General features: G+C 41.0%; 1 protein-coding gene across 5 annotated transcripts in view; it reads left to right on the plus strand.

Moving 5' to 3' along the window:
• Positions 1-13,603, plus strand: part of PARD3B (par-3 family cell polarity regulator beta) — a 1,084,399-nt gene that overhangs the window by 901,924 nt on the left and 168,872 nt on the right. For all 5 annotated transcript variants that reach the window (XM_063695123.1, XM_019022741.4, XM_019022742.3 and 2 more), the window contains one exon: positions 2,701-3,003. In XM_063695123.1, coding sequence (XP_063551193.1) covers positions 2,701-3,003 — 303 coding nt within the window. The remainder of the gene's footprint in view (positions 1-2,700; positions 3,004-13,603) is intronic.

The following is a 13,603-nucleotide window of genomic DNA, read 5'->3' on the forward strand; positions in this document are numbered from 1 at the left end:
TGTGATGAAAGAAATGGAAATAAAAGAGGATACCCAAGAGGTGTTATGGAGAAAAGAAGCAGCAATGTTCCCATAGAGGAAAAGAGAAAGAGGAGATTTAAACAATTCAAACGCAGTTTGCTCAGAAGAATGGGGAAACTGGTAGTACCGTCAAATAAAAAAGGGTATCTTTTGAAAAATAAATATTTTAACAGGTTGAGTTCCCAGTGGTAAGGAAACCTCTAAGTGGAAATGACTATAAACAAGTAAAATTCTCAATGAATTCGGGGTGGGGGTGAGGGTCAAAGCTACCAAAAAAAAAAAATGTCCTTGACACTTCCGTCTTGGTCTCTTCTGCCACCATACACTCCTTTTCGGAGATTACCTTGTCCTCCTCAACATGGAGGGACCCTGATATATGACATAATAATGATTGTTCAGAGAAATTACTATTTTACCTGTTGAATAATTAATATGAAATTAGTTACTGAAACACTCACTGGTGCAGAGTATCAAAGAGAAACGGTTTTGTTTCAGAAAGGAAAAATATAAGATAAAATATTGCTTGGCACAGACGTAGTACTTTTCATCTGAGATTCTCCACGTACTCAGCAAGTTTAATTAATGAGAAAACCTCTAAGAAAGAAGTGATGAAATAAGGAACACAGATACCAGTGTTCTATTTCTGTGATTTTTAAAAATCAAGCTTAGTATTTTCCTCTTCCTTTAATGCACACAAGTATAGCCCCATGAGGCAGCCGTGAGATATTCATCTTTCTGCTGAATGATTTCTCTTGAAGGCGTCTCACTTATGAGGGATAGCAACCACACAGAATCCTACCCCCTAACTTTATTGATATCCTTTGCTCTATTTGCAATGGAAATCCATCCCTATCATCAGGGTGCAGCAAGCATTCTCTGATAATCGAGTCTGCACTGTCTCTGGAAAGATTGTTTTGTTACAGAATGGAGCAGGTTATCTTCTTTATCAAAAATTACTTAAAACAAGCATCCATGAATCTAGGACTAACAGGCATTGAAAGGGAATAGGCAAGGCCCCTTAACGGGTACCCTACTGTGTAATCTTCCTTTCATCTTAATTCAGAATCCCTTGGAAATTCAAGTTGCCGTATGCAAAAATATAAATTCTTCTAATTACTTCTGTGTAGGGCACAGGTTTGGCCTAATCAAAAGAGATATGCCATAATATATCCTGGCATTTATTTTCATCTGTTGTAACTTGAGGATAGGTGCTGGGGTTTTGTTTTGGTTTTGGTTTTGGTCTCATGCCTTCTTATTCTTTTTGTTTTGTTTTTTGCTTTTTGCTTCCCAATTGAAATTGCCCAATTTCTTTTCTCCTCCTTACTCAGAAAAATAAAAAACAAAAATGTTGTTCTGCCAAAAGAGAAAAATACCTCAGAAAATCCTACCTTCTAAAGATTTTTACAAATGATTTGGTGTTTTGCAAAATAAAACTAGCTTCCATGTGCAAAACAGATGTTTTTGTTTGAATGGGGGAAGATACTGATGGGTTTCAGTTGTTTTTTAACTCGTCCAGGCCTCCCGTATGTCTCCAGTCGTATACAGATCATTCACTTCTAGCCCACAGCCCTCTTATATTCTCTGGGCCCAGGACATCAAGTTTGTCCCATCTTTTCTTGACTTTCTTTAGCCGCCTGAGCCAGCATCGTCTTATCTCTCCTCTTGTACACAGTGCCCCTTCTTTGTCCAGTGACAAGGTTGACACTCTTTTCTCATTAGTGCTGAAGACCTCCTAACACCATCAAGATCACCATTGTCCAGTAAGAGGCTGTAGTGACCTTTCCATTTTAATACATTACTGAGAATTTAGTAGAGCTGATCTAACACTTTCCAGATTAAATGTCAAATTCTCAAAATTCAGATGGGTTTGGAATCCACCTAAGTATATTTTTCTGCTTCCATTCCCAGTAGACTGCACAGTGGCACTGATTAGCACTAGCATTTTGTAATATCACTTAAGGCTTTAGCACTGTGGAGTTCTGCCAGTAATGGTGTTTAATTCACTTATATGTGCCAATTCATCTCTGTCAGGAACCTATTAATTTCTTCACTATTTTACTCTGTCCCTAGCCCCTATATAATGAGACACAATAATCCCCATTTGTATAACCAAAAAACTTAGAGTCTCTTATAAATTATCCCTGATCCCACTGCTTTTAGTGACCAGAAAGCCTCTGTATTTCTTTTTCATATTTAAATCAATTTTCACAAGTTCCTTTCTTTAGAAGAATACACAGGAACTCTAGGGCACTAAATTACTGAAGTCGTAGAAAAACTAGAGGATTTTGATGGGTTTGTTAACATGCATCCCTGTCCCAAGAAAGGCTTCTATAATATCGAACCAAAGATGCACTGTTCCCACAAGCACATGCCATCTGTGGGGAGGGAATGTGAATGAAAATCAGCCTCTGAAGCTACTATCAGCCTAGTCATCAGTGGGCAAGATATCAAAATACCCATAGCATTGCTATCAAAGTAAAGACCCTGTAACAAATAAAGATCAGATATATAAAATTAATCTTCTTATGCTGTTGGCATTTCTGCATGCTGTGATCTTGAGTAAACAGGAGAATGACAGCTAAGAGACGAGGAAGAGTTAATGTAAATTCAAGAGAGTATTTCATTGTATTATTATATGAAACTCACATACATCTTTGCTACCTGTACTGTATTTTTCAGGATTGGAGCAAAACATCAGGAGCTAAGGGAAAAGCAGGCAAGAGGTCTTCTTGATTATGCTACTGGTGCAATTGGATCAGTGTATGATATGGATGATGATGAAATGGACCCCAATTATGCCAGAGTGAACCACTTTCGGGAACCATGCACATCAGCAAATGTCTTTAGATCTCCATCTCCCCCTCGAGCTGGACCATTTGGTTACCCTCGGGATGGCCGTCCACTGTCTCCAGAAAGAGACCACTTAGAGGGTCTCTATGCCAAGGTCAACAAGCCATACCATCCACTGGTTCCAGCTGACAGGTAATAAACTTAGTGAAAGATAAATGTAGCTTTAATTCAGTATGTTTCAAATCATCTCTACTGCTGAAACCGATAAAAAATATCTCCTTCAATCAATTAAAACTGAAACGACTCAGTACCCTAGACAAGTGCCATCCTTTGACCGACCTGTAAGATATCCACCATCAAAAATAAAACAATAGCCAATTGTAAGGTGGCATGAATGAATAGTAGTAGCAGAGTTCATGATTCAATAGGGAGCCATTTTTGAAGGAATATTGTGACAGACATCTCATGATGAAAACTTTGAACAAATATTGTCCTTTCTCCTAAGAGACCAATTGTAAAAGATTTATTCAGGAAGATGGCATGGCACATGGAGGTGGAGAGTCAGAAAAGAGAAGATGATAGCTTCCAAGTAGGTGTAATTGAAGTGGGAATTACAGATAGCTGCAGAGGAGCAGGGGCCTTTGAAAAGTAAGATGGGGTTTTTGTACTCAAGGGAAAGGTGACCCTGTATAGATATTCATGGATGATCAGAGGTAGAAAAAGAAATAATCTTGGCAATAGGAGTTTGATGAAGTAGAGAAAGATAAGAGGTGACAAGTCCACAGATCTTTAGGTTTAGCAGCTAAGGAGAGAGATAATAGGACTATCTGTCAGTACAGTTGAAGTAGGTAGAAAACAAGATGATTCCAACCCCACCTCCTGCCAAAGGTAAAATGCTTCATGTCTTGAAAGACTGATGTAAGAGAGTTTTAGTCGATATACATTGTTAGGTGACCCTTGGAATTACACATGCAAGGAATGAGTTGACTGATCTTGGACTAATCTGACTAGCTTGACGTCTGGAGGGAGGTGGTAGGGAAGAAGGGTAGCAGGCACAGAGGGCTCTCATCTGTATGAAGAAAAGACTTGTTTTCCAGACTTCTTAGGGTTCTGACAACCACCCAGTCCCTATTAGTAACCAGCCTTTGTGTGATGGCATGATATATTGCATATGTTTACCATTTACATTTCCCCAGCTGGGTGATATTATGCACTTTCAATTAGGTTGGGGAGAGGAAGGGAAATCATGGCATTTTTATGCAGACTGTAAAGTGTAGCTTCAAAAGACTGATTACCTTTCAGAGCCTTTCCAATAACCAAGTGGGAAGGAAGGAGCAATTTTTAATCCTTACTGTCAGGCTTCCAGGTTGATAATATTAAAGAAAGATGGCCAAGTTTTTCTTTGGGACAAAATGAAAATATAAATTTTTATGACTGTGATATAACCATAATAACTAAACTGCTAATTCAAAGGATTGATTAAGAGTTGGATTTTTCTCCCCAGCCTTCATAGAGGATTGAATTTTATCGTATAAATAATAACACCAGGCATGAGTCTCTTCTCACCCAAACCATAGTCAATCTTACCTTCCCTAAATTAGATAGGTCTTCATAACAATCCTCTCTGCATATTCCACAGCTGGAATCCCAACACAGAGGGACTGTTTATAGGAACCTCCTAAGCCAGTATTTTCCAATACTAATTCCATGGAAATAAATATGAGGCATTTTATAAAAAAGGATTCACAAGTCAAATACATATGGGGAATTCTAGGGTAAGCCACAAGGAACAGGTTTTCCTTTTTTTTTTTTTTTTTTTTTTTGAGACGGAGTCTCACTCTGCCGACTAGGCTGGAGTGCAGTAGTATGATCGCGGCTAACCGCAACCTCCGCCTCCTAGTTTTGAGCGTTTCTTCTCCCTCAGCCTCCCAAGTGAGTAGCTGGGATTACAGATGCCTGCAACCATGGCTGGCTAATTTTTGAATTTTTAGTAGAGACGGGGTTTCACTGTCTTAACCAGGCTGGTCTTGAACTCCTGACCTCATGATCCACCCACCTCGGCATCCCAAAGTGCTGGGATTTGAGGCGTGAGCCGCCGGGCCTGGGAAGAACAGGTTTTCTTATTGCAGTCTTCTTATGCCTAATATGCTGACATGCATTCTGAGTTTCTAAGAGGACCATCCAACAACCAGCATGCATCATCCCCCAAATTTTTGTCACCTAAAGCATATGTTTCCCCTAGATCTTTGGAACACTATTTAGGAAACTCTACTAACTAATCTATGTCAACGTGACCAGAAAATAAGTTTCTTATGATAATCTTAACTGCAGCCACTATAAAATGACATAAAAAAAATTATTGACTGCCCAGTCCAGACATATGTGTAAAAGAGTGTTACTTTTGGCTCTGACCCCTTTATATTAAAAGTGATCTAAAGCTGCTTTCAATAGAGTTTACACCGCTGTCCTATTTTTGGATAGCAGATCAAAATGTGACTCTTTATACTCAGAATTATCTTTATCCTGCTCTTATCTTTAATTATACTTAAAGACTGCCCTGCTCCTTGTTCTTCAAGTCTTCAAGCAAGCCGATTCTGTCCTGGCACATAGTAAGCATTCACTAATGTTAGGTATTATCATCATCATTGCTATTATTATTATTATTATTATTATTATTATTATTACTCTCCTTTTTCAATGAAATTCTGAACTTCTCTGATATGCCTGTGCCCAGATAAGTCTAAGAAGAGTTGCTGTGGCAGTTTCCCTAATAGTATCCGTAAGCAGGAACCTACGAATTCTAAACCTACCATACGTACTGTTGGAGGGCAATGCCATTCATCCATTCATCTTTTCATTCCTTCACTCATTTAGTAAGTATGTATTTGACACCTAATGTGTTCTAACTACTGTAGAAAGCTTTAGAGAAGATAGAGAGATGATTAAGAAACAGTCCCAGGCCAGAAGAGATCATAATCTAGTGAATAGAGGACCAACACATGTAGAAATGGATCATTGCAATGTCTTGTAAATAGAAGGAAAAGAAGTTTTTCCTTTCTAACTCTGCCTAAGCTAGTCAGGAAAGTCCTCCAAACAGAGGAGATATTTGAACTGACTCTAGAAGGCTTAGTAAGACAGGAGCAATTGCAGTGGAAGAATTGTTTTCTTTGCAGAATAATTAAGCATGCACAAGAGCAAAGTGGCCTGAAAGAGCAGGCCTGTTAGGGGAGCTCAGAAGCACCCAGACACGGAGCATGGGTGGGAAGGAAAGTGATAGGAAAAGTGGCTGCAAAGCAGGCTGGGGTCAGTTTGTGATTTAATGGGTTGTATCTTAGGCTGCTACTTATTGATTGGTAGTGGCTGTCCAGAAATCTGTGTTAATGAAGGTCCTGAGGCAAGGCACAGTATAATCCCAGCACTTTGGGAGTCCGGGGTAAGGGGGAATCACTTGAGGCCAGGAGGTGGAGACCAGCCTGAGCAGTATAGCAAGACCCCATCTTTACAAAATATTGTTCTTTCTTTTTTTTTTGTTTTTGAGTCTCTGTCACCCAGGCTGGAGTGCAGTGGCATGATGTCAGCTCACTGCAACCTCTGCCTTCTGGGTTCAAGTGATTCTCGTGTCTCCACTTCCCAAGTAGCTGGGACTACCGGCACAAGCCACCAACCTGACTAATTTTTTGTATTTTTAGTAGAGACGGGGTTTTGCCACGTTGACCAGGCTGGTCTCAAACTCCTGACTTCAGGTGATCTGCCCCCCTTGGCCTCCCAAAATGCTGGGATTACAGGCATGAGCCATCATACCCGGCCTCTACAAAAGTTTTTTTTTTTAACTATCCAGGTGTGGTGGTATGCACCTGTAGTCCAACCTACTTAGGAGGCTGAGGTGGGAGGATGGCTTGAGCCCAGGAGTCCAAGGCTGTAGTGACTTGTTCATTGTACCACTGTACTCCACCCTGGGTGACAGAGAAAGATCCTGTCTCAAAACAAAAAAGAAGGGTTCTGAAGTTATGCCTGAATAAGGGTATTTTTCCTGGACTCCAGAATGATGAGTGGTAGCAAGTGTGTAGGGGGTTTTGATGTATTTGCCAATCCCGTAGACAATGGGAGCCACTAAAGCATCATAATTGGGGAATGAGCTGATGGATTTGTGTTTTGGGAAAATAGCTCTTCCAACTTGATGGCAGACAAAGAAGAAGATGGTTAGACTAAGAGACAGAGTAAGAGATGATTACAGTAGTAAATGAGGACAGGAGCTTGAAATAAGAGAGTGGCATTGGAGACAGGAGAGTATAAGAGGCAGCCCAAAACTTTAACTTAAAACAAAGACAAAGATGTTTAGCAGATATCACAGACATGAGGCTTTCAAATGCTTCAGAGAGCTCAGTGGAATAAGGACTAAAAAGAGGGCTTTAGATATGGCCACTAAAAGGTCATCAGTTAATTTAGAGAGAACAGTTTTAGTAGCTAAGTAGGACCAGAGGGAGAATTATAATGAGAAGAGAATTGATTAAGAGGTGAGAACTTAAGGAGTGAGCTCTTGGTGACAAAGAGAGAGCAGAGTTATAGAATGGAAAAGTTGCAGCTTTGAAGTTCCTTCTGTGGCAGTATTTCAGAGCTAACAAGAGAATTCAGAGACTGTCTAGAGTGACCTTCTCATATGATTACTGCAGAAACTGGGGCCCAGAGAAGATGAGTGACTTGCCCAAGGTCACACAGCATGGAATCAGGACTTTATCCTAGATCTCTCTGTTCTACAGTCTTCTTTTCCCTACCCCACACTATGATATAGACCCACACTCTCATTTGCTGCTTGAGGAATGTATTAGTCCATTCTCGCACTGCTATAATGAGATACCTGTGACTGGGTAATTTACAAAGAAAAGAGGTTTAATTGGCTCACAGTTCTGCAGGCTGTCCAGGAAGCATGATGCTGGCATCAGCTCAGCTTCTCAGGAGGCATCCACAAACTTTCAATCGTGGCAGAAGGCAAAGGGGAAGCAGGCAGGTCTTACATGGCAGGGGCAGGAGCAAGACAGAGAGGAGGGAGGTGCTACACACTTCTAAACGGCCGGATCTCACGAGAACTCACTCACCATTACAAAAACAGCACCAGTGGGGAAATCCACCCCCATGATCCAATCATCTCCCACCAGGCCCCACTTCCAACATTGGGGATTACAATTTGACGTGAAATTTAGGCAGGGACACAGATCCAAACCATATTAAGGAAATTAGTACCTGGATAAGTAAAGAAGCATCCATCTGGGCTCCCAACATATAATGGCAGATTAAATCATGGGTTTGGGGATGAAGCTGATATGGGTCCAGTCCACTTCCAAATACTCCTGCATGAGCTGCATGACTTATCCAAGATGCCGTTTTTTATTTTCATGCATTTAATTCAACAAATACTTATTGAGTATCCACTAAGAGTCAGGGCCTGAGTTCAGTACTGGACTCACCAGGGAACTGGGAGGAAGATGACTATGCTGCCTTCATTATGGAGATTAGGATCCAATGGCAATACAAAGACCTAAACATGCAGTGAGAACACAGTGTGGAAAGTGCAACCGAAGAGTAAGTGCAGGGTACTGTCTGGGGCCAGGCAGCAAGGGTGAAAACAGAGGGGAGAGGAAGCATGATGTGTTAGGGGGACTGAAAGACTCTCAGTAAAATAGAAACCTGGTGGGAGGGGTAAATGGAAAGAGAGAACATGGGATGGCCTCAGAGCTGACCAAAGGCAGATGAGAGAGGTTGGCCGGCCTTGATGAAGAGTTTGGACTCTATCCTGAGGGAGGTGGGGCAGGGTTTGGGTTGGAGAAGAGCTCACTGAGGGGAGGAACTCACTGAGGGTTTTAAAGTGAGATATAATCCTGGAATTCAATAGGCCGTTTAATAGCATAGGCGGTTTATCCTCATCTACTTATTTGTAAAAGGGAAGATTATAATATAGCCTTGCATCCTGTGATGGTTAAATATGATTTTACATTTTGCATTTTTTTCTATCTCCATATGAAACATACCCTATTTGTCCATATATCTCTGTCACATAGGAACAGATCGTGTGTATGTGGTCCGTAGTAGCTTTCTAATAGAGGCGACTTCGGTCTTCTCATACCTACTTGCTTCTCAAAGGTTGGCCCTGAACCTTCAGCCCATCTTAGAAAAAAAAATTGCCTTATAAAAGATTCATCTATAAATGACAGTGGTTAAAAAAAAATTTCTACCACCAGGACAGAGACACGTGACTGGATTTTCACAATGCTGGTTCTTCCAGGATTTGAACGTAGCATGGGTTAAATCCTGCCCTCAAAGCCTGACAATTACTCAGGTTTACAATGTGTTAGTTTTCCACCACAATGCCAGCATTGAAAGGGCTCCCACAGTGTATGAACATGAAAACTTTATGTCTGGATGAGGACAAAACAGTTCCAAATAGGGGGCTAGAAGGTATGTGTGGCACACAGCACAAATGCAGTTTTGCATTAGTTTGTGTAACAATTTGACATTCATTTCTAGAGGTTGCCAAATGGGTTTGATTGCACACACTATCAGTAAAAGAAAAAAAATGCTTTCGGGTGTTAACCTCTAAAAATATGGGCATTTGTTTCTAACTGATATGTACTAATTTACCCTACTAATATATTACATAGAAGACACATACCAAATAGAGAAATTAATTTTAAAATGAGACTTTAACAAATTGTAACATGAGTAGTGGTTCTGATATTTTCTTCCTGCCTCAAATGGGGTTTATACAGCCCATTTTGGAGACCACTGGTCTCAGCTTCAGGCTTCAGGGTGGTAGGGACCTATCCTGCTTTTGCTCACCCTGTCTCCTCAGTTCCTGGGGCAGTCTGTCCTCAATAAATATTTTTGGAATAATGAGTGAATGGTTTAACAGAATCTTTCTTTTTTTTCTTGAGATGGAGCTTCACTCTTGTTGCCCAGGCTGGAGTGCAGTGGCGCGATCTTGGCTCACTGCAACCTCCACCTCCTGGATTCAAGCGATTCCCTTGCCTCAGCCTCCCGAGTAGCTGGGATTACCCATGTGTACCACCAAACCCAGCTAATTTTTTGTATTTTTAGTAGAGATGGGGTTTCACCATTTTGGCCAGGCTGGTCTCGAACTCCTGACCTCATGATCTGCCCACCTGGGCCTCCCAAAGTGCTAGGATTATGGGTGTGAGCCACCACACCCGGTTGATTTAACAGTATCTTAAAGTTGGCTAGCACCTTCAGTGGTCAAGCCTCACATCCCACTCATCAGAGGCATCTTCTCCATGAACTGCCTCATGAATGTCACCTAACTCACATTGGCATACTTCTGTGACAAAATTCATGAGGCATCCTTTTTCTTTTAGATCACTCTAGTTGATGTAGAAATGCCCACTTTTTACCCACCCAAACACTGTCTCCGTGTTGCTTTTACCAGGGATCTTGGGTTGAGCTACCTGGACACAGCATCTAAGCCTCATTAACAGCCTTTTAGATATTTAAAGTGACTGCTATGACCACCTTCACTAACAAACATTTATGAACTCTAAACATATGGCCAGGCTCTGTGCTTAGCACTGGACTCAAGAAGGATGTAGAAAACACAGCAAATGACCTTGAGAAGTTTCTTGTATAATCATTTCTTCAGCATAAACTCCCCCAGCTGTTTTAGCCCCTTCTTAAATTATAATTCACACCTTCAGCCCTCTTGGCAGCCATTTGGGGAATGTGTACACTAAAGTCTATTGAGTTTATGATTGCTTTGTTGGGCATGGCATGCAGAACTGGGTACCATATTTCAGATATGGTCAGAAAATCACAGAAATCAGTGGGACTCTGGGTATCCTTTGATTTTAATCCTTTACACTTATTAATGTGGCCTAAGCTTTTATGTCCATTGTCATTATTAGCTTATATTGCACTTTTTAACTAAATGTTTTTTTTTTCACTTAAGTTGCTATCAAACAAGATTCCCCAATAAATTTACAAAATCCTTTATTGGTACAGTAAGTTTTTAAAATGTGGGATAGTCTCTTTATCCAAGTTGAATATTTACTTGTTAGGTTTAGCCCATTGTTGTAGCCAATAAAGATATTTTAAAGTATTGATTTTTGTACTCCAAAATCAATTTTGTATTTGTTATTCCCTAGATTTTACCAGCCTCATATTTAATCATTGTGGGCTCCTCCATGTCATTGATAAGATCGTTGATCAACGTCAAATACAATCCCAGCATCTCATCACTTGAGACCTCCATTAATCAACACTCTTTGGGATCTTCAGTTAGCTATTAATCTAGTCTGCTATTATCTAGTCTGCATTTTCCAGTTCATCTGAACTTATCTTAGTGATAACGAGGTGCACCATGTTTGTGAAAATCCATTGATTTACCACTCTGGTAACCCTAACAAGAAAAGGAATTACGGTTGGGCGCTGTGGCTCAAGCCTGTAATCCCAGCACTTTGGGAGGCCGAGGCAGGTAGATCACCTGAGGTCAGGAGTTCGAGACCAGCCTGACCAATATGGAGAAACCCCATCTCTACTAAAAATACAAAATTAGCTGGGCGTGGTGGCCCATGCCTGTAATCCCAGCTACTTGGGAGGCTGAGGCAGGAGAATCACTTGAACCCGGGAGGCGCAGGTTGCAGTCAGCCAAGATTGTGCCATTGCACTCCAGCCTGGGCAACAAGAGCGAAACTCCATCTCAAAAAAAAAAAAAAAAGTGTGGGAAACTATTTGCTCTTGATGAATCTTAGAGACCACTTTTTTTTTGTTTGGAGACAGGGTTTCCCTCTTGTTGCCCAGGCTGGAATGCAGTGGCGCGATCTCAGCTCACTGCTACCTCCACCTCCCAGGTTCAAGTGATTCTCCTGCCTCAGCCTCCCGAGTAGCTGGGATTACAGGTGCCCGCCACCATGCCCGGCTAATTTTTTGTATTTTTAGTAGAGACAGGGTTTCATCATGTTGGCCAGGCTGGTCTCGAACTCCTGACCTCAGGTGATCCTCCGGCCTAGGCCTCCCAAAGCGCTGGGATTACAGGCATAAGCCACCGCGCCTGGCCCCCTTTATTTTTCCTCTTTCTAATTTTCATAAATAATGTGTCCATTTAGACTTAATTATGCAAAATAACACTTTCTGTGAGCTGATGTAATACCAGGCACTTAGAGACACTTAGTATTTGCTTACTAAATACTTACTTAGTAACTGATATATGGCAGCTGTAAAATTGAAGTGGCAGACAGCACACAGCTCCTGAATGCTCCAGTTAAGCAGCTTTTGTTTTCCAGCATGTATCCACTAATTTTGCAGAAAACTTTTATTGAGCATCTGTTGTGTTCCAGAGGTCACACAAAGAAGTTTAGAAGCAATCTGACTCTCAAGGAACTCAGTCTGATAGCCAAAACTATCTCATAAACAAATAATTACAATATAATATATTCCATTAGAATAGAGGTGTATATGGGATATGTTGTAAAAATCATGAAATTGTTAAGTGCATTCAGTGTGAGAAAGACCTGAGACTATAGATTTATCTTTCCAGGGCCTTGGTTCAAATGTATTAATTTTTCAAAGCCTGATTTCTCACTGTAAAATGAGGACATGAGTATATCTGCTCGTCTGGTTTATTCGTGGATTAAATGAAATCATTTCAGTGTTAGGCTCAATAAATGTCAACTATATTTAGGAAGATTATTGGACTATATATTATCAGACTGTATTACATATTATTGGTATATATATTGAGAAGATTATTGAACTAAATATAACTATTGAGGAAGGTTATTGATTGTATCTGGCTGTTGACCATTTAAAATAATAGGTTTGGGAACCTGTTAGAGTCCATCTGTTCCAGGGTCCCATATTTAATGGTTAATTCCTAGCTCCAGCCTCAACTCCTGCCAGTGTATTGCAGTCATCAGAAAGAAAAAGTAGAAACAGAAAAGCAAGTGAGGAGATGAAAGGCAAGAAAACTTAAAAAATTTAAGTGCAGATTCTTTTTTTTTTTTTTTTTTTTTTGAGGTGGAGTCTCGCACCGTTGCCTGGGCTGGAGTGCAATAGCATGATCTCGGCTCACTGCAACCTCCGCCTCCCAGGTTCAAGCAATTCTCCTGCCTCAGCCTCCTGAGTAGCTGGGATTACAGGCGCCTGCCACCACGTCCGGCTAATTTTTTTGTATTTTTAGCAGAGACAGGGTTTCATTATGTTGGCCAGGCTGGTCTCGAACTCCTGACCTCAGGTGATCCGCCCGCCTCGGCCTCCCAAAGTGCTGGGATTACAGGCATGAGCCACTGCACCCAGCCCAACAGTGCAGATTCTGTTAGATCAGTCATATCATCTGCATAAGTGAAGAGAGCATTCATTACACACTGAGCTACTTTGGCAATTGTTTGTTACAAACCATAACTCATTAGATATCCCTAAGCTCATCATCGGAACTATGGCAATATCCTACCATGTCACTTGATTGTCCATTTGGTTCTGAGTCAGGCTTAACAATCATCCACAGAACAGACTAGTCCAATTTCTTTGGGTCCCAGAAGAGCTGTCAATAACAACAGTGTCAAGTCAGATCCTGTTTGACTGTAAACAACAGAAAACTCAGCTGATACACATGTGTCTCGCCCATTAAGGAATTTAGATGGCCTCTTTTCCTCTTCCTCTCTTGCCTTTCCCAGTGGCAAAGCCTCTTCTTCATGTTGCATCATGATTCCAAGATGGCCGTAGCCACTCTAAGTTTCATGTCCACCTTCCAGGGAGAAAGGAGAAAGGGGCAAATGGCCAATGGAATGTGCTA

This window comes from Gorilla gorilla, chromosome 11, assembly GCF_029281585.2.
Source record: "Gorilla gorilla gorilla isolate KB3781 chromosome 11, NHGRI_mGorGor1-v2.1_pri, whole genome shotgun sequence".
Taxonomy (NCBI): Eukaryota; Metazoa; Chordata; class Mammalia; order Primates; family Hominidae; genus Gorilla; species Gorilla gorilla.